Source organism: Dromiciops gliroides, chromosome 4, assembly GCF_019393635.1.
Source record: "Dromiciops gliroides isolate mDroGli1 chromosome 4, mDroGli1.pri, whole genome shotgun sequence".
NCBI classification, from domain to species: Eukaryota; Metazoa; Chordata; class Mammalia; order Microbiotheria; family Microbiotheriidae; genus Dromiciops; species Dromiciops gliroides.
Genome location: NC_057864.1, coordinates 496566009 through 496591376, shown reverse-complemented (window position 1 = coordinate 496591376; position 25368 = coordinate 496566009). Strand labels below are relative to the sequence as shown.

Sequence of the window (25368 nt, the reverse complement as noted above, 5' to 3'; positions counted from 1 at the left end):
GCCAGAGAAGCAGGAATAGTGAGCTCCATCAGCCGTAGTATCAATCAGTGTTGGCTAGCTACCTTCTCATTGGCTTCATCATTCCACATGTCTGTGTTTTTGCGTGTATATGTGTGTGTGTGCACAACCTGGCCACACAGCAGCCCAACGTGACCTTTCTCTCCTTTTCTCTCCCCAGGCTTTTCTGACCAAAGTCTGGTGGGGGCAGCTGTGTGTGGACAACGGCCTCTGGCGGGTCATCTTGTGCATGCTGGTGTTCCCCCTTCTGTACACGGGCGTCATCTCCTTCAGGTGCAGTCTAGGCTCTCCTGCCTGGCAGAGTTTTGGTTTTCATTTTTGAAGGATCCAGGACTTCTAAGAGGAGATTGGGCAACAGGCCATCTTTACAGAACCCTCAGTGCCTCCCACCTTACCTTTTGCAGCTCTCCCTCCAAACACTGGCCCGGTTCCACCTGGTTCTGTTGGGTTAGAACAGCCCAGCTGGAAGGGGCCTTACTGGTCACCTGGGCCAGTGGCCTGCTTACACAGAGAAGGGGCCTGAGGTACAGAGAGCAGAAGGGACAGAACTGAGACTCAGCTCTCCTATTGTCCAGTGCTGAAACCTTGTACTAATGTTTCAAGAGCATGCTGTGCACCTAGCCCCTCCCCCTCTGGTGTCTGCCCCACTGCCCGTCATACCTGTGGTCTCATATGGGAGGGTAGTGACTCTTCCAGCACAGGTCAGCCAGGTCCCTGCTGGTGGGGTGGGGTGTCTTGAGCAGTGTGGCTGGAAAGCTGATTGGCGTGGAGCCCACCAGCTGAAGTGGTTCTTCGTTTGGCTGGTCCTCAGATGACAGACTTTGCCCACACACGTGGGCACTTCTGGAGCTCATGCTCACCTGGTATAGCCTTTGAGAAGTAGGGACTACACTGAGAGGATCCTTCCAGGGCGAGCAGAGGGCACAAAGATGTGGAAAAGAAACAGAAACCACTGAACTCATTGAAATTGGTTTTCTTAGGATTCAAGGGGATCTTAGACATCATTAAGACCAACACCTCTGTAAGCATCTGTCAAACCATATCATTGGTGCACAGATGCACAGGAGCATCTTGCTTTTTGGTGCCTCATGTGAGCATCGAGCATAGTCCTCTTGTGGTTGTTCTTCTCAAGTGACCCCCCCCCCCCAGCCCCGTCACCTTAGCATAGGCATGTCTTCTTGAGAAGACAGACTTGAAGGTGTCATCTTGCTCTGCTGAGCCAAATGCTTTTTATGATAATCAACAAACAACAAGCACAAAAAGATCTTGGCTTCTCTCTCTTTTTAGTCAATTCTGTAGTGTAAAAGTGTGGTCAGCCTCTGTTACCTTCTCACATTGTTATTAACACAATATGTTGGCTACAAATATGCCCCGACATCACAGAGACAAGAAAGATGTGTGGGTTGGTTATTACCCACATTCTTTAGGTGATGATAGAACCTCTGGATCTTTCCATTCTTTGGTATATTTTGGTATATTTTCCTCTTTGATGTGTCTTGGAGTTTAAAACACAACCTTTTCTCCCTCAGGCTTTAATTGGTGCTTTTTCTGTATTCAGGAGCTCTGGGTAGTTTTATCATATTATTTCTTTCAGGATGATCTTTAGGTTTTTTGACTTGTCATGTTCTAAGACTGTCATTGTTAAGTTGTCTCCATGTATCTTGTCTTTGAGATCAGTGTGTTTGGCTTGTATGGAGAGAGCTCGTTTTCTTTTAATGTTACTGCTTTTTGCTTCTCTTCCTTCATATTCTTCTTCACTTCAACCTGTTTTGTTCCCACTCAGTTGTTCTCTGTTTTGCTTCTTTGGAGGCACTTGCCACAGTGGATTCAAGTTTTTCTATTCTGCTCATCATTTATGTTGTGCAGGCCGTTTGTTCTTACCTAAGGTTCTTTTCTTCTCTCAAGGTTAGGGTTCATTGATTCAGGAGACAATTGATTTGTCTCTTGAACTATTTTGAAACATCCTGTTAAGGTTCAATGCTTTCTTTGGAATCCATAGGGTTCTGTGTTTCATCAACTGTTGAATCAATTTCCTTTCTTATGATATTTATTTAGAGACATTTGCTGTCTTTTAGTTATCTTGCTTTTTAGTATCTTTCATGTTTATTTATCTATATGTGCTCTCAGTTTTTAGCTGAGGTTTCTTCCTTTTGAAATCTTTGGTGGTTTTAGCCTTTTCCTCTTATATTCTTTTTATATTTCCTTTTGAGAGTGAGTTTACCCCTGGGGCTGGACCTCAAAGCTCTTGTGGCCTCTTCCCACGATGGGGAATTCACTCTTTTTTTGGGGGGTGTGGGCAATGAGGGTTAAGTGACTTGCCCTGGGTCACACAGCTAGTGTCAAGTGTCTGAGGCCGGATTTGAACTCAGATCCTCCCGAATCCAGGGCCAGTGCTTTAGCCACTGCACTACCTAGTTGCCCCCTGGGGAATCCACTTTTAATCAGCCTCAGTCCCTGCCTGCCCCAAGTGACTTCTAGGGGGATTACACTAACTCATTTGGATGTCAGTCCTTCTCCTTTAAGCCTGGTGCAGCCCCACCTGCCAGTCCCTTGCTTTAATTCCATTCTTTAGTTCTCTGGCTGGACTAAGTAAGTGTCTGCTGCATTTGAAGAATTGTGGGAGGGTAAAGCTGGCATTCTAGGCATAGTTTATGCTACTTTGGGATTTCCTCACTTAGGGGTTACCCCGGGCAGAATAGAGTCCTGCCTTCCACCAGTAACTGGACAGAGCTGAGGTCCACTGTTTGTTTCAACAGAGTTCCAGGGTAAGGAGGGGGGGCAGTGTGGCCCAGCAGAGCCTATAGCAGCAGGAAAACTCAAGTGAGTCCCAGAGCACCAGCTGGTGGGTTGATCTGTGTGATCTCCATTGGGGTGTTCTCTAGCAGTAGTTCCTAATGTTTTTGCCTCATTGACAGCTGTAACTGTTGGACCTCTGGGACCTAGCACCACTTGGGGTTTAGTGCTTTTTTCTTTTCTTTTCTTTTGAGAGTTGGGAGGGACTGTCCCTCCCATCTAGGAAGATGGAATAACCTCAGAGTTGGCAGGTACCTCTGCGGTCCTCTACTCCAACCTAAGAAAACCCACTTTAACAAAGGGTCCCCGGCCCCTTCAGCTGATGACCAATGGCTTCACCAGCAGAGCCAAGAGAGAATGGCTCCAGAGGTATAGGTGATGGCTCACTTCTGCTGTCTGACCTTAGACTGGGCTTTCCAAAGAGAAAGGGCAAGTTCCTGGGAACAGGCTCTGTTGGTTCCATCATCAACATCCTGGCAGAACTCAGAAAGGGGTTCTGATGCTGCTTGGGGACTGGATGCTCCTGGAAGAGGATGCGTCCTCATCTCACACTTCCCTGTTCTTTTCTCATTTTCAGGGAGAAGAGGCTCCAGCCAGTGAGCTGCCTGGCCCGGTTCCGCGCCTTCTTCACTGCACCTGTTGTCATCTTCCATCTCAACATCCTCTCCTACTTCACTTTCCTCTGGCTCTTTGCCTATGTGCTCATGATCGATTTCCAGCCCACGCCATCTTGGAGAGAATATGTCATCTACTTCTGGCTCTTCTCACTTGTGTGTGAAGAGACACGGCAGGTGTTACACATAAGCCCCACCCCTTCCAACATGTGGAATTGGGTCCTGGGTCCCAGCCTTCCCCAAATTTAGCCTTGGCTTTGGTCCTTTGTCTGCCCCTGATAGACACCCTGGCCCATGTCTGCTCCAATTGCATCAAAGCTGGTCAGGCTGATTTGAGAGAACACTCACACCATATCTAATCATGGGTCCCACAGCACCCATCCTTGGCACCCCAGGTGTGGTTATGGCAAGAGAATCCTCAAGCCCTGGGCACCTGCCCAAGGTGGCTCTCCCTTCTCTCCACATCCCACTCCCTGGTGGGAGTGCCCAGTGCCCAGGGCCACTTTTGGTCCTTTGCCCATTCTGTGTTTCTTTTCAAGCTTTTCTATGACCCTGATGGCTTCGGACTCCTGAAGATGGCCTCATTGTACTTCAATGACTTTTGGAATAAGCTCGATGTTGGTGCTATCCTCATCTTCATAGCTGGGCTCACCTGCAGGCAAGTCCCTGAGATTCCACCCTAGTCTAGTCTTATTCCATTTGTGCTCTTGTCTTCCCACCCCCACCATGCATCCCCTCCCCCAAAATGAAAAAGCTGAGAACTCATTTATTTTTAATTTTTTTGTTCTCAACTTAATAAACATCAAATAAAATTATTATTGCCATGGACAAAACAGGTCAGATTGCACAGGAAGCTGCTAATCTCTCTTATAGATGGCTTGCTTTTCCTTTCAACCTGTAACTCCTAAAACTTTTCTGGCTATCTGTGATTTTTTTCTGTCCTTCCACCTGTCCTCTTGTCCTTCTTTTCTTTTTTTTTTTTGTTTTATTTCTTTTGGGAACTCAAATCACTGGGCCCCCTTCTTCCTCCCACTTCCCTATTCCCACCCAAATTAAAGAGCAAAAACTTTGTAACAAATAGTCAAGTCAAATAAATTCCCACATTGACTGGGTCCTCATTCTGCACTCTGAGACTCCCACTTATCTTTCAGAAGGTGAACAGGCAGCAGGTTTCACTACCAGCCTCTGGAGTTGTATTTCAGTCACGTCTTATTCTTCATGACCCTATTTGGGGTTTTCTTGGCAAAGGTACTGGAGTGGTTGGCCATTTTCTTCTCCAGCTCATTTTATATACGAGGAACTGAAGCAAATAGGGATAAGTGACTTGCCCAGGGTCACATGGCTAGTAAGTGTCTAAGGCTGGATTTGAACTCAGGAAGATGAGTTTTCCTCACTCCAGGTCTGACACGCTATGCACTATGGCGCCACCTAGCCGTCTTACTGGAGTACTGATTAGTTATTGCATAGATCTGAGTCCAATGTTGTTGGGTGTTTTTGTCCAAATGTTGATTTGGGTTTTTTTAACTTTTCTTTTTCTTCTTCAATCAACAAACATCTATTTTCCTCCCTCTTCCCTGCCCCTGTTTGAAAACAAAACAAAACAAGACAAAATACCCAAACCTTTGTCAAACAGAATACAGTTTCCACATTTCCTGTGTCCAAAAATGTGTGTCTCCCATATCTTGGGTTCACCGCCTCAGTCAGGAGATGGGAAGAATGCTGTACCATCTGTCCCCTGGACAATGGACTAATCAGAGCCCATAAGTCTGTGTGGTTGGTGTGGCAGATGCTCTTTTCCATATTTCACTTACTTGACTTTGTATCAGTCCAGACAAATATTTCCCAGCTTCTCTGAAGCTGTCCCTTTAATGATTTCTTATGGCACACTCATTCTCCATCGCTTTCACATACCATAACTCATCCAGCGATTCTCTAGTAGATGGCACCCTTTGTCCATGGGTTCCTTTTCTCTTTCTTTGATCTCTTTGGGGCAGAGTCTGGTGCTATCACTGGGTCAAAAGGAAAATACAGTCGAATAACCCTGGGGCTATAGTTCCAAATTGTTCTCCGGAATGGGTAGGTAGACCAATTCAGAGCTCCACCAACAGTGCATGCCTATGCCTACTGTCCGGCAGCCCCTTCTGCACTTCCCATTTTTCTTTTGGTCTTTTCGGCCGACTTGATGGTTGTGAGGTAAAAGGTCAGAATTGTCTTAGCTTGTATTTATCTAATTATTAATGTTTTGGAGAATTTAAAAACATATTGATGGCGTCTGTTTCTTCTTTTAAAAACTGCAATATCTTTATCAACCAGGGAATGGCTTTTATTCTTATACTTTGAATCAGTTCCCAATATATCTTTTTTAAAATAAAAACCATTTTTATTTGTAGTTTTGAATTCCAAATTCACAGCTTGTTTAGCCATTCCCCAATTGATGGGCATTCCTTTGATTTCCAATTCTTAGCCACCACAAAAAGGGCTGCTATAAATATTTTTTTACAAATAGGTCTTATTGTCTTTTTTGGGATGTCTTTGAATTCCTAGTATAGCTTGGTAATGAGACCTTTATCAGAGAAACTTGTTGCAAGGATCCCCCCAACCCTCGTAACTGTTTTTTCCTTAATTTTAGCAAAATTGGTTGTGTTTGTGCAAAACTTTTTGTCTTATGTAATCAAAATTGTATCTTCTGTGATCTTCTCTGTCTCTTGTTCCCCTACTTTGCTAATGATGCCACCTTTTATATCTGTCAAGAATCTAATTGAAACTTATCTTGTTTCTATGGTGTGAACTGGTATGTGTGGTGTGACACAGACCTAATCTCTGCCAGACTGTTTGTGGTATTAAATAGTGAGTTCTTGCCAGAGTATTTGCTAATTTGTTTTGGGGTTTTTTTTGGGGGGGGGGGAGACAATGAGGATTAAGTGACTTGCCCAAGGTCACACAGCTAGTAAGTGTCAAGTGTCTGAGGTCAGATTTGAACTCAGGTCCTCCTGACTCCAGGGCCGGTACTTTATCCACTGCAGCACCACCTAGCTGCCCCCTGTATTTGTTAATTTGGGCAGAAATCATTGTTCCTCCATTATCCCTGGACTCTGGGCTGTCTGTTCTTTGGTTTCTGCAGCCTCTCCACAGACCTTTTTCATCTCTCAGATCATTAGTACCTTCGCTGGAGAGAAAAGCCCAGAAACACAGAGCCCAGATTCGCTGACTTCCCTGTTACCAATTAACTGTACTAACCTCCTCTTTGAGAATAGTGGCAGTTACAGCTCTGGATCTGTTCTTTCATCCTGCCTGTGGGGCGGGCAGGGCTGGAGCTCATTGGAGCTGGGCCAGAGGTAGCCTGGCCTGAAGCCAACCCCCTGAGGCTAGCCCCAAACCCTTGTTCCTGAGGGTCTCAGGGCAAGAAAAAGGCCTGGGAGTCTTGGAGACTAGGAATCGGCTGTGCCCCCTTTAAAGTAGTGTAGAAGACTCCTATCATCCCTTCATCATCCTCACCCTCATCCTTTCTCCCCTTCTTCTTCTCACTTCTTTTTGTCTTCTTCCTCCTCCAAACTCCAACCCTCACTTGTCTTGTCTTCTGGAGCAGGTTTTGCTTGGTGACCAAACGTGCTTTGGGGGATGGAGGGTAGATGCTCATCCTGGCTCTCCAGGACTGCTCTGTTCTCTGGTCTCCGTGGCTTGTTTTGCCTTGGGGGACCCAACCAGGCAGAGGAAAAGCTGCCAAGCTTCTCTCCCCCACAATGTCCTTCTCCTGTCTCTGGGAAGTCCCAGGTGCCCTCATTGCTGGCTCCCCCTGTGCTGACCAGGTTGATCCCAGCGACTCTGTACCCAGGGCGGATCATACTGTCTCTGGACTTCATTATGTTCTGTCTGCGACTGATGCACATCTTCACGGTTAGCAAAACTCTGGGGCCCAAGATCATCATTGTGAAGAGAATGGTGAGCACCTGCATGTGAGCCCTGTGCGGGGGTCCGTCTAGGGGGGAGGACGATGGCTACGCAGGGAGGATAGGGCCAGAGGCCCCCTCACCTGGGCACCTATCTCCAAACCAGTCCTTTAGGGCTCCTGGAACTCCCTGGGCCAATTCGGAGGCAGAGTATTGAGAGGCAGCTCCCCTCCTTTTAGAGAGAGATGGGCTGTGGTAGAGCTGGAACTCAGGCCTAGTGTTCGGTCTGGTGTCCCCCCACTGAAGGTCATGAGTGGGCTTAGACAATGGCCCTGGGTGGGGGGGGGAGTGACGTTTCTGAAGAGTTTGGGCAGAAGGTCCATCCCCTTGATCCTGCCTGCCTGGCCAGCGATGGCAGTCCCGTATCTGTCCACCTCATCTCAGGGTGGCCTGGGCCATGCTCATGAGTTCTGTGGGCAGGGCTCTGGAGCTGACAAGAAGAATGTCACATCCATAGTCAGGACGGGGAAGCCTCAGACCGTGTCCATCATTGGTTCTGCCTCTGTTGTTGCAGATGAAGGACGTTTTCTTCTTCCTCTTCTTGCTGGCTGTCTGGGTTGTGTCCTTTGGAGTCGCGAAGCAGGCCATCCTGATCCACAACGAGAGTCGGGTGGACTGGATTTTCCGAGGGGTGGTTTACCATTCCTACCTAACCATCTTTGGGCAGATCCCAACCTACATCGATGGTACCAGATTCAGCCGCTCTCCTTGTTTGCGATTCTGAGCTAAATGCCTCTAGGGGGCGCCATGGTGCCCAGAATGCTGGGCCTAGATTCAGAAAGACTCGAGTTCAAATCCTGCTTCAGCCACATACTAGCTGTGGGATATCCTGGAAGTCACTTATCTAACCTCTGTTTGCCCCAGTTTCTTCATCTGTCAAATGGGGATAATAACAGAGCCCACCTCCCAGCGTGGCTGTGAGGATCAGGTGAAATGCTATTTGCAAAGCGGTGGGCACAGTGCTCAGGCTTCTGTTGGCTCTTTCTATAAGTAGTCTGCCCTGCCCAAGGAGATGAGGTTTTTTTGTTTTGTTTTGTTTTGTTTTTAGTGAGGCAATTGGGGTTAAGTGACTTGCTCAGGGTCACACAGCTAGTAAGTGTTAAATGTCTGAGGTCAAATTTGAACTCAGGTACTCCTGACTCCAGGACCGGTGCTCTATCCACTGCGCCACCTAGCTGCCCCGAGATGAGTTTTGAGAGAAGATATTGAGATGTTGGTTTCTCCTGCACTGGAGGCGGGGAGCTAAATTCTTGGAAGTGAGCAGGTCCCAGGTCAGGGAGGGGCTCCTCCCCTTTTTTCAGGTGACCCCTTTGGCTGTCACGCTGCTGAATGAAGAGCATGGGTGGCTCCCACTGACTGCCATGTTTTTACACACATAGGATAAAGTCCAGGGGGTCACAGAGGAAATGACAGTTATCGAGATAGAAAAGAAACCAGCGCCCGTCAGCCAAGCCCAGGCGAAGAGCCCCTGGCCCCAGCTCCTGTCCCTCCTTCTTTTCTTTCCCCTTGCCTGTGGGGAGCTCCCAGTATGGAAGTGCGGTTCTGCCCCCGCCTCAGAGGATCCGATGGGTCAACGGGCCTCCCAGAGCTTCCTAGATCCATGGTGGGCAGGACGTTGGGCTTTGGCAGTGCCCCGCCCCGCCCCGCACTGACCGCTGACTTCACCTGGCTTTGTCCGCAGGGGTGAACTTCAATCCAGAGCAGTGCAGCCCCAATGGGACGGACCCCTACAAGCCTAAGTGTCCCGAGAGCAGCGAGGTCAGCAACAAGCCCGTGTTCCCCGAGTGGCTGACGGTCATCCTGCTCTGCCTGTATCTGCTCTTCACCAACATCCTGCTGCTGAACCTTCTCATTGCCATGTTCAAGTGAGCCGCGCTCTGGGAGGCGGGGCCCGCCGCGGGGCTGGAGGGAGGGGCCGGGAGCACCCTCCGCCAGGAGGCAGGGTCAGGGCCCTGCTCAGGGCCTCAGCTTTGCGGGGGAATGGCCGGGAATGAGGAGAAAAAGGGAGTCTGGGGCCCTGAGCTGGGGCGGCTGGGGGTCCCTCCGCCCCCAGCCCCGACACCGGCTGTTCCCCCCCCACCCCCCACCCCGCAGCTACACTTTCCAGCAGGTCCAGGAGCACACCGACCAGATCTGGAAGTTCCAGCGGCACGACCTGATTGAGGAGTATCATGGGCGCCCCCCCGCGCCCCCGCCCTTCATCCTCTTCAACCACCTGCAGCTGTTTGTCAAGAGAGTCATCCTGGGCAAACCCGCCAAGAGGCACAAGCAGCTCAGTAAGCGTCCACACGGGCGCTCAAGGCCGAAGTCAGCATCCCGCGGGAGCAGGCGTGCCTATCCCCACGGCGCCCGGGCCTTCCACCCCGGGCCTGGCACCTCGGGCCTGCCACCCTGTGCCTGGCACCCCTTTCCTGCCACTCTGGGCCTGGCACCCCGTTCCTGCCAACCCGGGCCCTGCCACCCTATGCCTGGCACCCCTTTCCTGCCACTCCGGGCCTACCACTTTGTGCCTGCCACCCCGTGCCTGCCACGTTGGCCCGGGGCTTCCACCATCAGCCCCAGGAAGTTAGGGGTCCTGTTCCTCCTGTTTGATGCAGGTCCATTCGGTAGGGCTCAGGAGCGACTTGCCTGATCTCCCTCTCCCCTGCACCTGCCCTCGACAGGAAATCAATCAGACAGAAGGGGGAGGAGCCTTGGTGTTGGTCCAGGGTGCAGGACAGGTCTGCACCCACTGGCTTAGCAGAGGCCACCGAAGGCCAGATGGCCAGTTCAGGCAGGGGCCCCCTCCCTGCCACTTCCCCATCCTCCCAGGCTGGAAACCTTCCCTAGAAGTAAATCGAGTTCATTCTGCAGGCCTGGTTGCAGAAAGTGTACAGTCGGGGGAAGGAGGGGGAACAACACGGACCCAGACACGCAAAGGCCAGGCCATCCCCTAAGGAAGGCGAGATCGGGGGAGCTTCCTGGAGAAGGTGGCCCTGGGCTGAGCCGATAAGGCAGGGAGGGATTCTAAAAAAAGGAGGAGGTGGGGAAGGGGGAGGGGGAAGGGGAGAGAGAGAGAGAGAGACATAGAGATAGAGACAGACAGACAGAGACAAAGACAGAGACAGAGAGAGAGAGAGGGGAGAGACAGACACAGTGAGCCTGGAATAGACGCAAGGGGCTGGGAGATGAAGGGTGGAGTTTGTGTTTCATCCTGGAAGTGATAGAGAGCCACTGCAGGTTGTGGAGTGGGGGAGTGATGTTTTCCAACCTAAAGGGAAGGAGCTGAATGGAGGAGGTGGGGTAGGCCCTCCATTTCTGTATTCCTGATGAGAGAGAGACAGGCCTGTCAGTCGGCCAGCAACAAGCCTTTATTAGCTCCTTATCTGTGCCCAGCACTGTTCTAAGAAGTGTGGATACAAAGAAAGGGAAAAGACAGTCCCTGCCTTCAGGGAGCTTCCAGTCTAAAGGGGAGAAAACATTAAAAGAAAGTGAAAGGTGGGGAGGGGGCAAGATGAAGATCTGTACCTGGGGGAGGAAGGAGGAGATGGTTGTACTAGGCAACCTCTTTATTTTTTTTTTAATTAATTAATTAATTTAGAATTTTCCCCATTACATGTATAAAGAGATTTTCACATTGATTTTTAAAACTTGTGTTCTAAATTCTCTTCCTCCCGCCCTCCCCACCCCTCCTTAGGAACTCAAGCAATTCAATATAAGCTATACATGAGCAGTCATGCAAAACATTTCCACAGTAGTCTAGTTGTGAAAGAAAACAGACAAAAAACTTTAGAAAGAGGAACTAAAAAAAAAAATCTTCAATCTGTATTCAGCTACCATCAGTTCTTTCTCTGTAGATGGATTGCATTTTCACAAGTCCTTTTTTGTTTGTTTGTTTGTTTTGTTTTTTGGTGAGGCAATTGGAGTTAAGTGACTTGCCTGGCATCACACAGCTAGTAATTGTTAAGTGTCTGAGGCCGAATTTGAACTCAGGTCCTCCTGAATCCAAGGCCAGTGCTCTATCCACTGCACCACCTAGCTGCCCCCATACGTCCTTTTGATAGCATCCTGCTCATCATTTCTTACAGCACAATAGTGTTCCATCCTAATCTCATCCCACAATTTGTTCAGCCTTTCCCCAAGTGATGGGCCACCTCTTTAAATGAAGGTGCTAGGAGGAGCTCTCCACTGTCCAAACCCCCCCCCATCTCCATCAGAGCAGGGGGAGGGTGGGGAACAAGGAGGAAGAGGTAGTTTTGGTGGGGGATGATGAGGCAGAAGCTGCAGGGCAGGGTTCTCCATCTCGATGTTGGGCGGGCATTGCACCAGGGTGCCCAGCTCCATCTAAATGGGAGCCCCTAGGTGGGGTGGGCCGTGCAGGGGGTCTCCCCTAGGTGGTGGTGAGTTCAAGGATGCAGGTGATTTCGCTGTTCTCACCTTATGAGAGCTCCCTCCTCCTTCCTCCCTCTTCTGCCCAGGGGTTTGCAACTCATTCCTGGGTCATCCCTCAGCTGCTGGAACCCAGGGCCTGCCCCTTGAGGACACAGGAAGTATGCTAGCTATGTGAGCAAGCTGCGGCTGAGATTTTCTGAAGCCAGGCACCTGCAGTAGGCTCTGGGGAGCCAGTGGGGCAGCCCCAGCAAGGGAGGAGCTGAGGGGAAGGGCCCTTTGTTGGAATCGACTGGGCATGTGTTGTTGGCAGTTTGGGCCCCAGCGCCTTTCAGGTTTGGGGCTGCATCCTTTAGGATCCCCCAATGTCTTTTTAAATTCTAGCTCTCCAGGCTTTTGTGCTCCCCTACCTCACTGTCTCTCGGATGATGCCTTGCGGCAGGCCCTCTTCCCTTGAGGGCAGGTCCTGAGTCTTTTGGGTCTGTGTCTTCATCCTGAGCCCAGTGCCAGGCCCACAAGAGACCTCTCACCCCACCCTCTTGTCTGGACCCTGGTGCTATTGAGGGGACCTGAGGGTAGACAGCTGGCAGGACTTTTCCAAGGAGCTGGACGCTTCTCAGACGGGAGCTGAGACCCATCCAACCTTCTCTGTGCATGGCCCTGCTCCCTCCCTTCTCTGGTGTCCGGGCCTCAGGACCCATTGGCCAGACCTGGTGGGGCTGCCGGGGGGCACGTGGGCCTAGGCCAGGCCTCTGGAGATGCTGGCTTCTCCTTCTTTGCCTCCCTTCCAACAGAGAAGAAGCTGGAGAAGAATGAAGAGGCCACTCTGCTCTCCTGGGAGATCTACCTGAAGGAGAACTACCTGCAGAGTCAGCAGTACCAGCTCAAGCAAAGGACAGAGCAGAAGATTGAGGACATGGGCAATAAGTAAGACTAAGCCCTGAGCAGGGGTGTCAGGTGGGCAGGCGGGCAGGCTAAGGGTCACTGGGGGGCCCAGAGTCACCAGGGTCCGATAGCACAGAACAGATGGACCCTCTGGGGTTGACCACTTGTTTTGTTGAGAGCCTGGCATGTTCCTGGCACCCTGGGAAAGGAAAGGAAGACCCAGGACCTGCTCTCGAAGAGCAGTTTGGGAGTTCACCTGGGGAGACAGATACAGGATGCTTGGGAAGCCTGAGGGGTGGGGAGGGATGGTGACCAGCAAGCAGTTAACTCAGCAGGAGATCAGGGAGGAGGGTGGGACTGGAGCTTGGCTTTGTGTCCAGCGGATGGAGGCTTGAGTGGGTAATGTATCCCCTACCTCCTCTGCCAACCCCAGGGGCATCAGCCAAGTCTAGTCTTCTATGCTGCATTTGGAACCCATGCTCCACCCCCCAAGAAGGAAGGGGGGAGGGGAGGGGAGGTGACTTTCCCTCTTCTTCTCTGGAGCCCCTTTTCACCCTTCTGGGGTCGCTGCTCTTCCCACGGACCTTGTGGCGTCCAAGGCCTCAGTGTCGCTCTCCTGGTTCTGCCTCCTTCATCCTCCATCAGTTGGTAGAGGTCTTCCCATGCCTCCCTCTCTTCTTCACACTCCTCATCTGCTGGCCATTCCTAGGGATGTGTTTTGGGAGAGGGGAGGATAGAGCAGCGTTGGGGGTTCTGGCCTCAGTGGGGACCGAAAGACGGAAGAAGCGAGAGGGCGGAGTGACGTTTGATGGAGCAAGGACCCAGAGGGCATGGGAGGGGAGGCCTTAGAGCAACCAGGGAGGAGATGGGCGGGTCACCTGTGTGCTGGGGGCTCTGCTCCAGAAGAGCCACCTTGGCCATGGGCCTGCCTGGCACCTGCCTTCTCTGAGGGAGGGGGCACGTGCTCTGTCTCAGGATTGACGTCATGATGGACCTGCTGGACTTGGATCACCTGAAAAGGATGGGCTCTGTGGAGCAGCGGCTGGGGTACCTGGAAGAGCAGGTGAGCCACGCACAGGGTAAGGTTTTCTGAGGCTTCGGTGGCCTCAGATATTGGGGAGATGGGTGGGGAGTTTTCAGAAGGTCAACTGACTAATGGACCCACAAACATGTATTAAATACTCATTGTGTGAGTGGCTGGGAACACAAGGGCCCTTTCCTCAGGGAGCTTACATGGCCATAGATAAGACTAAGGAGCAGAATCAGCGGGAGAATCAGGAAGGTGTCTTGTGGGCAGTGCCAGGAGGGCAGCACCTGCTGGGTGGGAGGGGGTCTCCAGAGGCAGACGACCCCTGTGGAGGCTGTGTCTGGGTCATATCAAGGCCTGTTGGCATCATGGGGGATGACTGCCAGGCCTGCCTTGGTCCCATCCCTCCCCTCCTTAGGGCAGACACAGACACTGAGCTGGAGGAACCCTGGGCCATACCCAGAGTGTGATTTCTATGAGGCACCATTGACCATCGGGTGCCCCTTGCCAGACTGATCCACTTTGGGAGGGCCCCAGCCTTCGTCCGTGGTTGGGTTTGGAGGTGGCCACCCTGTTCCCCAGGGCCCCCACATGTCCCCAAGGCCTGTTCTCTGTGCCTTGTGTTCTCTGGGGAGGAGGGGAGGAGAAGGGGTTCTAGGGGCCACATCTTGGCCTCTTCCAGGCCCAGGAGCTTCAAATATCTGGCAAGGTGTTGATGTTTGTGCCTGTGCCCTGTTTGTGCCTGTGCCCTGTCCTCAAAAACTTCCACATCTGTGGGGCCTTCCTTTGGGGCAGAGATGAGAAGTGGCCCCGAGGCCCTCATCCCTGGGCCCCAGGTCTTGGGGATAATTGAGCTAATGTCTCCAGTCAAGTAGCTCTCAATATGGTGGTGAGGGGCTCGGGGGTCAGCCTTAGTCAAGAATAGAATTGAATTTCCGTGATGCTCAGAGCAGGCCAGTGGGGCCAAGTTCCTAACAGCCAAAGCATTGCTTGCTGGTGCCCGAGAGGACGCACTGACTAACCCTAATCCTCACCCGGGCTGCTTGGCATGTTTTGATCAGATGTTCCAGTCAACCAAGGCCCTGACCTGGATCATCCGGGCCCTGAGGGACAATGGTTTTGGCTCTGAGGAGGATGTGCCCATCTTGGGTAAGTCTTGTGGGTGACGTGCCCAAGTGCACACTGGGGGCAGGATTTGAACTCTGGTTCCCTGTTCCCAGAGTCAACTCTCTCCCCACTGCACCACATTGCCTCCCTAGCCCTGGCTCCCAGAGGGTTTGTAGGGATGGCTGGTTGGGGATTTCTTTTTCTTCTGTTTAAACACTGTGTGGGCATCGGGAAAAGAAAAACACCTCTGGCCACCTCCTGGAGGGTTGGAATAGTCCCCCTAGCCCAGCTGGATTCCCAGGGACTTCCTGGGTCATGCCCAACTCTGGCCTCAGGCCAGGGCTCACCAGTGGTTCACATCTGAGTCTTCACTGACAGTCTAATGTGGATGAGGTGGAGAGTAATCCAGAAGACTTCTCACCCTTAGGGTGGGGGCTGGGGGGAGAGGAAGGAGGTCAGGTCTGGCTGACCTGGGAGCCACTTCCTGGCAAGTGGCTCCTCACCTCAGTTTCCTTCTCTGTAAAACAGATGATAACAGCACCTACCTCCCAGGGCTGTTTGAGAATCAAATGAGATCATGTCTGTAAAGCACTTTATAGACCTTAAAATGCTCACTGAGATTATGGGCCAGGGAAGGCAAGAATGGCTGGGAGATTTTGGAAGATAGAGACGGGTTAGGTGACTCCAGATGGGGATACTAGGGAGGGCAGGGAGGCAGAGTGTGTCCCCCTGGAAGGTTCCAGGACAAACGGCAGTTAGGCATGTGTTTTGGAAGATGTGTTTTGGTTTTCCCAAGTGTGTGTATGCGCACATGTGTGTGCGTGTGCATGTGCATACACATGTGTGTGTGTGTGTGTAGGTGTGTAGAGGGCAGTCAGGAATGATGGGCTTGACCTGACCTGAGGAGGGGAGAGTCTCTAGAGTCCTGGGGCTTCCTGGTCTTGGGGGGAGGCTCCCAAGGCATCTCCCCCCTTTGCCCCTCACCCCACAGTATCCAAGAAGATGCCAGAAGGGAAGGAGTATGACTCAGGAGACAAGCCTGAGGATACAGAAGACTTGTACCATGTGAACGCCCGCCACCTACTGTACCCCAACTCCACTGTCATGCGGTTCCCTGTGCCCAATGAGAAGGTGCCCTGGGAGGTAAGAGCCCAGAGGGCCTCGGGAGAAGGTTGCCTCCATGGGCCATTGAAGGGACCTGTGGGTAGAGAGCCTGGATCTCTGCCACCCCCTCAAGATGCCAGCCCTACGGCCTGCACAGAGCATTGGTTGAAAGATGGTTTCTTCACAGCAGGAATTCCATATCTATGATCCTCCCTTTTACACGGCGGAGAGGAAGGAAAAGGCCACATCAGATCCTGTGGGAAAGTGAGTCAGGTGACAAGGAGCCTCCTGCTCTCTGGAGGAGGCTGGGCCACCAGAGGGGGTGGGGGGAAGAGAGGGGTCCTGTAGAGGCCAGAGGAGCCACCCACCCATGGAACCCTGGGTTGGCTAGGGCCAACCCTGGGATTCTGGGACTGCCACCATCAGCAGCCCAGCTTGTCCAGGGGGAGGTGGAGAGTGTTGATCACTCCGGGCTCTGTCAGATCAGCCTGCAGCCCTCCCACACTGTGGGAGCTAAAGCCACCTTGGGAAAGCAGGCTTTCCCTCCTTGCTGTCCCCTGCTGCCCTCAGCCATCCCTGTTCCACTTTTCTGGGAGGCCCCACTAAGAGCCCCAGGGCCTGCCTCTGCTCTGTCTTCCAGTTCTCTGGAGTCTCTGTCTAGGATCAATTATAACACCATGGATGGACTGATCAATAGGCAGAGCTTCCACGGACCGTACATGGTGCAGGATGGGCTCTCACTGTAAGTCAGCTTGGATTCCTCTCCCCACCCCTACCCTCGCCCTGCCCCTAGCCTTCAGGATCAGGGACAGCCTGGGTTTCCCACACCACCCCCGCCCCCATCCAATGCACGATGCCACTCCCTGGAAAGGCAGTGGCTCTGATGTCATGTGTGAAGGGGACGTCCTCTGCCCAACAGGCTGGCACCTTTTTGCAGCAAATAGTTTTGAAAGCTACCTAGAGCAGTGAGGTGTTGGAGGGTTTTCTTAAGGTGACTCTGGCTGTGCTGCCACATGCAAGAGCCTCAGGCCATCTGTGATGTTCCACATACACACTGAGCTGGTCCAGGGCTGCTCCAAAAGAGGTACCCACAGGGGACATGCCAGGGCAGAAGGCTGGCAGAGGCAGCTTCCATTGTCTCAAACCCAAACTCCATCACAAGAAGGTGGCATTCCATCAGCTATGGGTCTGCCCTTGACCTTGGGGACTCTGTCCTGGAGAGTCCCTATGCTAACCATGCCTTCTTGTGCCAGGAACCCCATGGGGCGCACAGGATTACGGGGCAGGGGAAGCCTCTGTTGCTTTGGACCGAACCATGCCCTGCACCCAGTTATCACACGGTGAGTGGCTTCCTGGTGCCTGGCATCCTTGCTAGGGTCCTGGGAACATGATTAGCAGCCTCTTCTGTACCACAAAGGAAGTCTGAGGAGACTGGAGGGACCTCATTTTTAGCTCTATAAAATAATTTTTAGGTAGTCTGGTTGGTATGGCACTGAATAAGTAAATTAATTTAAATAGAGTTGTCATTTTTATTATAACAGCTCGGCCTATCCATGAGCAATTAATATTTATCCAATTATTTAGATCTGATTTTATGTGAAAAGTGTTTTGTAATCGTGTTCATAGAGTTCCTGGGTTTGTCTTGGCAGGTAGGCTCCCAAGTATTTTATATTGTCTACATTTACTTTAAATGGAATTTCTCCTTCTATCTCTTGCTGCTGAGCTTTGTTGGTCATGTATAGAAATGCTTATGATTTATGTGGATTTATTTTATATCCTTCAACTCTGTTAAAGTTAATTGTTTCAAGTAATTTTTTAGTTGATATAATCTGCAAAGAGTGATAGTTTTGTTTCCTCCTTGCCTATTCTAATTGGTTCAATTCCTTTTTCTTCTCTTATTGCTAAAGCTAACCTTTCTAGTACAATATTAAATAATAGAGGTGAAAATGGACATCCCTGTTTCACCCCTGATGTTATTGAGAAAGCCTCTAACTTATTCCCATTACATATAATGTTTGTTGATGGTTTTAAGTAGGTAGATACTGCTTATTATTTTAAGGAAAATGAAGGGACTTCATTTAATAGACTTCCTGAATTCTTTCCGGGGTTGGTGGTTGGTTGGGAGGTGCATCAGCCCTCAGTGTGATCCAGGACAGGTAACTTTTTCCTCTCTTACAGTTGGCGGCGGAATCAAGATGGTGCCATTTGTAGAAAAAGCATAAAGAAGATGCTGGAAATCTTGGTCGTCAAGCATGCCCTGTCGGAGCACTGGGCTTTACCGGGGGTATGTGGCCATTGGCCAGTTGGCTAATGTCAGTGCCCCTTCCTTCTATTTTTCATTCATTCATTCAACAGACATCTATTAAATTAAGTATTTAATATTCAGCACAAGGACTTGTGCTAAAAGGTGAGGGGTAAATACTTCATGAGTGTTAGTGTCAGAATAATTTCTTCAAGGATCTGTGACTTAATTGATGTGGAACTTGGCCTCTTCACAAGTGCAGAGGACAGTGCTTGTATGCTTCAGGTAGGTGGTCTTTGTGAGGAGCCATGGTCCAAATGTCCACATCTCTGTTGCAAGCCAGGTGATGATCCTTTCTGGTTCACAGTTAGCAGGCATCTACAATCTGTTACTGGGATGAATGTCAAAGCCCTTCCATCATTACAGCTTCCATTGGGATGGCTTTGAAGATCCTGGGGTCTTCCCAAGTCATGATGAGGAACTAAAGTGGAACTTTGATGGGGTGGGAGTAAAGAAATGAGTAAAGCACTTTCCTTTCCTCTGGGATCTTACAGGAGAGGAGAGTGGATGGAGGGCTATAGACCCATTGTTCAGAGTGGGTAGGTCTCATCTGAGGTGCAGGGAATCCCTTTTGACCACCCCTCCTCATCTATCAGTGTCCAGGTCATTCTGGCACCTAGCTCCTAGTCTTCTTGACCCTTCTTCTCACCACCAGCCTTGGAGATTACAAACTTTTATCATAGCCAGGCCTCCTAATTCCCCAATCTGAGTGGTTCCCTCTCCTCTCCTTTATCCCCACAATGATACAGTCATCCTTTGGCCCACCCCATCTCTAAGAAAGAGCCCACTTAGAAGAATCTTTTCTCTCTGAGCACAGCCCCTGATATTCTGTTCTCTTCTATACTCACACACCTCATGTCCTAGGACCTCAGGACCCCCATGCCCTGATCATCCCCCGCCCATCCCTGTCCAAGTCCCTCTCTGACATGGCTTAGACTCGAGAGTTGGAAGGACACAAGAGGTAATTTAGCCCAACCCCCTTATTTTACAAATGAGGAAACTGAGACCACAGAGGTGAAGAGACTTGCCCGAGGTCACACAAGGAGTAAGTTAACAGAGCCAGGATTTGAACACAGGTCCTCCAAAGCTCATGCTCTTTTCACTGTGCAACAAAATGTTTCACTTGCCACTTCTCCTTGTTCTAGACCTCATTTCTGACAAACAGCCATCCCTGAGGTCTTTGCTCCTGCTACAGGGCTTCTTCAAAATGAAAAACCTTCCCTGAATGCAAAAGGAAGTGGCTGCCCCGGGAGGTGGCGGCCTCCTCCTTTTCAAGGACTGAGCCCCACACCCTTTGTCAGACATATTACCGTGGGGATTCTCGTACAGGGAGGGGCCCTTCTCTCTCAGAGCTTCCACATTCTGGATCTGGGAGTTGTGAATTGGAGCTGTCCTGGGGGGATGAGGCTGCCTGGGACCATCTCCCTGCAGGCCCTCCCGCAAGGTCCAGCTGACCACATGCTGGGAGTCAAGTCTTAGACAGGGATTCGACCCAACAGCCTCTGAGGCTCCTGTCAACTCTAGTAGTCCTTTGGTCAGTCCTGGACTCCTGTCTTAGCTCTGCCATTTACCAAGGTTGTGGCTGTGGGTAGAGCCCTTCACTTCTCTGATCCTTGATTTGTTCACCTGTAGAAAGGGGATGTCAGGAAAAGACTTACTATCTGCATGTCCTTTTTTGGTTCTCTCCAGGGGTCCCTGGAGCCCGGGGAGATGCTGCCTCGAAAGCTGAAGAGGATCCTGAGCCAAGAATTCTGGCAATACTTTGAGACGCTGCTGAAGCAAGGTGCTGAGGTAGGCTGGCCTCAGCGTGGGGGAGGAGGTGGTCTGGGGAGGCTCCTTCTGAGGATGGACCGGGCAGCCTGAGAGCCTATAGAGGCTACTGGAGGGAGGGCATCCCAGGGGATGAGGAAAATCCTGGGGAGGAGGCTAGCAGGATGGCCAGCCTGGCTAGACTTAGAGCAGAGGAAAGGTGGGAGCTTGTGGAGGGTCATGATGAGCAGGATAAGAAGTTGGGACTTTATTCAGAAGACAGTGGGAAGGCACGGAAGGATTGAGCCCCAGGCTTGTAGCGGGGCAATCTAATTAATAAATATTAATTCAGCCCAGCTGTGGGACATGGCTCAGAGAAGGGGGATGTGGAGGTGGAAACACCATAGAGGAGACAACCAGGCAGAAGGGTCTAACCTGGAACTTAAGGTGGTGGCCCTGGGCTTGGAAAGAAAAGGGTGGATGCAAGTGCATCTGGGAAGAAGTTCCTTGGCCCTCACAGCTCCCTGCACACAGTAGGTGCTTCCTGAGCACTGAGTCAGCCCCTTCCCTCCACTCTGCCCTCCCCAGGTCTATAAAGGCTATGTGGATGACCCGAGGAATACGGATAATGCATGGATAGAAACCATCGCCATCAGTGTTCACTTCAAGGACCAGAATGATTTGGAGCTGAAGCGGCTGAATTCTGTGAGCATCTTCTACGCATTCCCCACTGCCCCAGGTCGGCTTCACCTGTCATGAGGGCATGATCAGGCAGAGGAGGCTGTCAGTGTCACTCTGATGGCTCTTCCCAGCACTAGCGGCACAGTCTATTTGCCACCACGGTGGAGCAGTCTCTTTGCTCACAACCTCTAGCTAGTGTGAGGATCGTGATTCTCATTCAAAAATGAGGAAGCCAAGGCTTAGGCAGTGAGATGCTTTGCCCAAGGTCCCCGAGAGAATAAATGGAAGAACTAAGAGAGGAAAATCACCAAGAATTTGTGGCAGATGATGGCTCAGAAGAGGGAGGGCTTAGATGCCCACATGCCACTGCTCCCAGCGTGGGCACCACGAAAGGCAAACACATTGTTGTCTTGACAGAGGTCAGTTTGACCTCACAGGTATCATTGAGACTTGGCAGGCCTCCCTTAAGAGACAGGAGAGATGGGAAGGGGGCGTAGAACACCCCCTCATATTCAGAAGGCAGATTCATGTGATGGTATACAGTAGGGATGCCATCTGGAGAGCACGTGGATGTGACTGGGAGGCCACTGATGCAGTGGGTGACAGATGTGTCTGATGGATGGCCTGGCCAAAGGAGGGGATAGAGGGTGAGCTGTGTCACAGATCACAGACTAAGGCAGACTCTTGATGATGACAAGGATGTCTGGCCGGACAATGCATCACTTTTTGGCTTGTGCTGCTAGTAGCTCTTTGAACTGCCATGATAAAAGGGAGAAATGGCAGAGTCAACAGCCTTCTTTAACAAATCTGATTTGGACCGACCAATCGATCAATCCATAAACATTCACTAGGTACCTACTATGTGCCAGGCACTGTGCTAGCCACTAGGAATACCAAGAGGAAAAGGAAACAGCCCTTGCCCTCAGAGAGTGTACAGTTTAGCTGGGAGAGACAACATGTACCATGAAGTCGTGGAAAAGTAATTATAAGGGGATGGGAGGAGGGACCCAAGGATCAGTGCAAGACTTTGTGGAAGGCACTGACCTGCGTCCTAAAGGGGGCCAGGGGTTATGAGGAAAGGGAAGGGCCTTCCAGACATGGGGATGGGCAGAAGGAGATGGGAGAAGGAACATCTCATGTGAGGACACCAAGGAAGACCTGGTGAGTGAAGGAGCCCACTCTCTCTGGGCATTTCTAATGCAGAAGGACAGGGAAGCATGGTATGTCTTGCACTGGAGAGCTTGGAGGGGTTGGTTTCAGATGGGTCAGGGAAAGGAAGGTAGCACCCATGGGCAAGATTGTACAGTGAAAGGTGACTCGAGGGGGCCGGGGAGCTCTGAGGAGACAGACTGGGGTGATGGACAGCTGCCTCCTCTTCTTCCCAGCATCTCCAAGTCTGCGACCCAGAGGTCTCCATCCGATGGCAGGTGGTTGACAAGAGGATCCCACTCTACGCAAATCACAAGGAGATCCTCCAGAAGGCCTCTGCCCTCTTTGGTGCCTATTACTAGGGCCACCCCAAAACTCCGTGTGCCTTGGCGCGAGAAGACAACAGAGACCTGGGTTCTTATTGGCCAGAAATGAGCCGTCTGGTCCATTGAGCTCCATGTCTGCCATGATGAGAAAGATTTTCACCCTGTTCTCCAGTCCCTGTGGACTCACTGCTATTCTCTTAGAGGCGGGAGTGAGACTCCCGGTGGCTGCCAGCTGCCAACCTGGGCCAGATGCCAGTAGAAGTGTTGGGATCCATCTCAGAGTGCTGACCCCGACCTCCCCCATGCCATACTGCCTCCCTGCAATCCAGACTGGCTGCCAGGCTGCTCAGGAGGCATTGATGCCGGTGGTGGGTGGGGTGTGGCTCTGAAGACCCAGGCCTAGGGTGAAGGACAGGGAGGGCCAGGGACTTGCCTTCTCTGCTAGTGTCATCAGGGGAGATACGTCCCCTTTCTTCCCCACCCCCAGGCCCCAGGGAGAGGCGAACCTGAGAGACCCACAGGTTTCCAGCCCATGTTGTCCTTCTGGTCTTTTCCAGAACATCTTCCCTGTCTCTGCCCAGGGCCCTCCAATTACTGCTGGGCTCCGTGTTCTCCTGAGGTTGCCCCCAGAGCCTCTGTCTGTGACTGGGACTTAGCATGGCTCTAACACCCCCAGGTGCCCACCCCTCCCCAGTGAAGTCTCAGGCCAGCGGAGCTCGTCTGTGGTCTGGGGACAGTGGGGACATTCCCAATTGACAGCAGGTGCCAAATGGTCATAGGCATGGAGTGTCCCAGGGCTTCATGGGGCCACCAGGGTGGGTGGGCTGGTGCCCAGATCCCAAGGGCCCTGACAAAGCCTTCCCAGTGTCTTCTCATGGCATCTGCCCATAGCTCCGAGGAGGAGGGCCCTGGTAACAGACGTGACATTAAACCTACTCACTGGCTCCTCCTCCCACGCTGCTGCTGCCCTCTTCTGTCTGGGTTGGCCTGTAGATGCTGAGGAGGGATCAGGACAGGTGTGGGCTGAATGGGGGGTGGGGGGGTCCTGAACTTCTGTGGACTTAAGTTTCCTGCAGGCGTTCGAAGGCAGGTGAGCCAGGGGCCTACACTTCATTGTCCCTCAGGCTAAGCCACTTACAGGGCCCTGCCTCCCAATTCCCAGGTTTATTCCAAAGCACCAACTCACATGCCTTCCTGATGTGACTCGGAAGGGACAAATCTGTGGCATTTTGGCCCCTGGGCCATGCACAGCTCTGCCTGAACCCCGGAGCTTTTCTCTGGAATCCCTTCCTCCCCAAGACCCCATGCCTGATCTGATGTTCTTTCTCCCCACACTTCATGAACTCGACTATGTGGAAATCAGGGAATTCCTGCCTCTTGGCTCATTCCCACCATGATGCCCAAGATCCGGCATTGTTCCTGGAACATTCCCCATTGCTCATTGTATGACCCACATTCCAGCTCTAAGGAACTGACCTGCCAGGGCCCCCCAGGCCTGGTTGTTCCCTCTCTTCCTTGGTGCCCCCTCACAGCCAGCATTTGCTGCCCAGCTGAGAGTCTCACGTCAGGCCACAGGTGTTAGGTGAAAACACCCTAACTGCAGCATCGGTGCCAACATCCCACCCACATTTGGGGATCAGGGATAGTCAGGGCTGGATAAATCGGAGCTGGGAGGATTTTTGGTGCCAAGAGAAGAAGGAGGATGTTCTGTTCTCTTGCGTGGCCCTTTGGTGCTTAGAGGCCAGCACTTTGGTTCAGGAAGGCTGGTGCGGTTCACCACCCTGCTCTGGTTAGGTGTACATGAGATCCAATTGGATATTGGAGCCAGGTCAGCCTGGTGAGGAGCCTGGCACTCATATAGTGTGTCAAGGATGCATGGCCACTGCTTCCTCAGACCAGTAGCACCAGAGAGCCTTCCCACAAGGAAGAGGCCTCCGAGGAGGGATTCTGTTATCACAGGATGAAACAACTGCTAAGCAACCAAGAACATGCACGTGCCAGAGTAGGAAGGGGCACCAGTGAATGGGGAATGTGTCTCATTGATTGTTGAGGAGAATGAGCTCATAGCATTTTTATCAATGACTTGGGGGGTATGGGTGGCATGGCAATCAGCTTGGTAGAGAATGGGAAAGAATAGCAGCTGGTACACTGGATAACAATCCAAGAAATCTGTGTGGCCTAGAGCATTGGGCCAAATAGAATAAGGTGGCTCTAACAGGAATAAATATCGAGTTTTAAAAGGAGCCCCCAATCCACTTTACCATGTAAGATGGGGGTGGTATGGAATCTAAAATTCTGGGGTCACAGTGGACCACAAGGTCAGTGCCACAAGTCAACAGTGTGATGTAGTACTTGAACTGCTTTAGGAAGGGAAGAATGTCCGGTGACAGCCCTGACGTAACCCATCCTGCTCCGATGACATCTACAGGGTTGTCTTCAGTCCTGGGGGCCTCACTTTAGGAAGGAAATGGACAATCTATGGAATGGCCAGAGAAGCCGAGGATGCTGTCATAGGAGCATCAGGTGGAAGACCGTCCATGGACGCCATGACCAATTAACCGATAAGTTACTACTGACTGAACTTTGAACCTGTGCAAAGGATCCTACCAGGCTGGGGGTGAGGGGAGTGAACCGGAGGGATATGATTCAGCTTGAAGGAGGTCACAGCCCAAGAAAAGTGAGGAGACTCCTGCATGACAACAGAAGTCTGGCTTCTTTGGTGTTTTGGAAGAGCAGGGATTTCCCACCCCCTCCATGAATGCAGATTTCAGTCCCTCAGTGTTCAAATACATGGCTGCCGAATGTTATCATGGCCAACACAATTCTCCTTATAAGGACTAGTCTTGGGACCACTGGGGTGGGGGTGGGGGTGGGGCAGAAGCCATAGGGAGAGAAGCGGGGATCAGGTAGGACATGGGGCCGGCCCACAGGGGAAGGGCTGCCTGCAATGAGTGGGGCTCCCCGCCCCTACAGGGCTTCCAGCCAGTGATGGACAACTCTTTGTTGGGAATGCTGAAGTCCCATGTAGCTCTGAGCATTGAGGGTCCTGTGAGCATGGAAAGCAAAGACTACTTTGTAGAATGTGGGCTGGGTATCTGTGCATTATTTGGAGGTAGTAAATGAACTGACTTCTGCGAAGGACGACGTGGAGAAAGACGGCATGATGTTTTGTAAGCAGATCCAGATCTCATTGGCTCTGGCCATGAGCACACACCCACAGGGGCTCCATCTCAGTCTGCCTTCCAAAAGAGACAGTCTCCTGCCTCCCCAACCCCAGGCCACTAGCGACTCTGTCCAA

General features: G+C 51.6%; 1 protein-coding gene across 3 annotated transcripts in view; it reads left to right on the top strand.

Annotated features, from left to right (window-relative positions):
* The window catches only part of TRPM2 (transient receptor potential cation channel subfamily M member 2), a 52325-nt gene extending 29303 nt beyond the window's left edge, over positions 1–23022 (top strand). For 2 of the 3 annotated variants that reach the window (XM_044005452.1, XM_044005450.1), the window contains exons 16-33: positions 179–291; positions 3389–3602; positions 3965–4083; positions 7232–7364; positions 7887–8058; positions 9054–9237; positions 9467–9648; positions 12535–12667; positions 13601–13688; positions 14714–14801; positions 15751–15902; positions 16051–16127; positions 16504–16605; positions 17117–17203; positions 18042–18147; positions 19855–19956; positions 20503–20619; positions 21981–23022. In XM_044005452.1, coding sequence (XP_043861387.1) covers positions 179–291; positions 3389–3602; positions 3965–4083; positions 7232–7364; positions 7887–8058; positions 9054–9237; positions 9467–9648; positions 12535–12667; positions 13601–13688; positions 14714–14801; positions 15751–15902; positions 16051–16127; positions 16504–16605; positions 17117–17203; positions 18042–18147; positions 19855–19956; positions 20503–20619; positions 21981–22106 — 2295 coding nt within the window. In that variant the 3' untranslated portion in view covers positions 22107–23022. The remainder of the gene's footprint in view (positions 1–178; positions 292–3388; positions 3603–3964; positions 4084–7231; positions 7365–7886; positions 8059–9053; positions 9238–9466; positions 9649–12534; positions 12668–13600; positions 13689–14713; positions 14802–15750; positions 15903–16050; positions 16128–16503; positions 16606–17116; positions 17204–18041; positions 18148–19854; positions 19957–20502; positions 20620–21980) is intronic. The other variant, XM_044005451.1, reaches the window with a different exon arrangement.
* The last annotated feature ends 2346 nt before the right edge of the window (positions 23023–25368 follow it).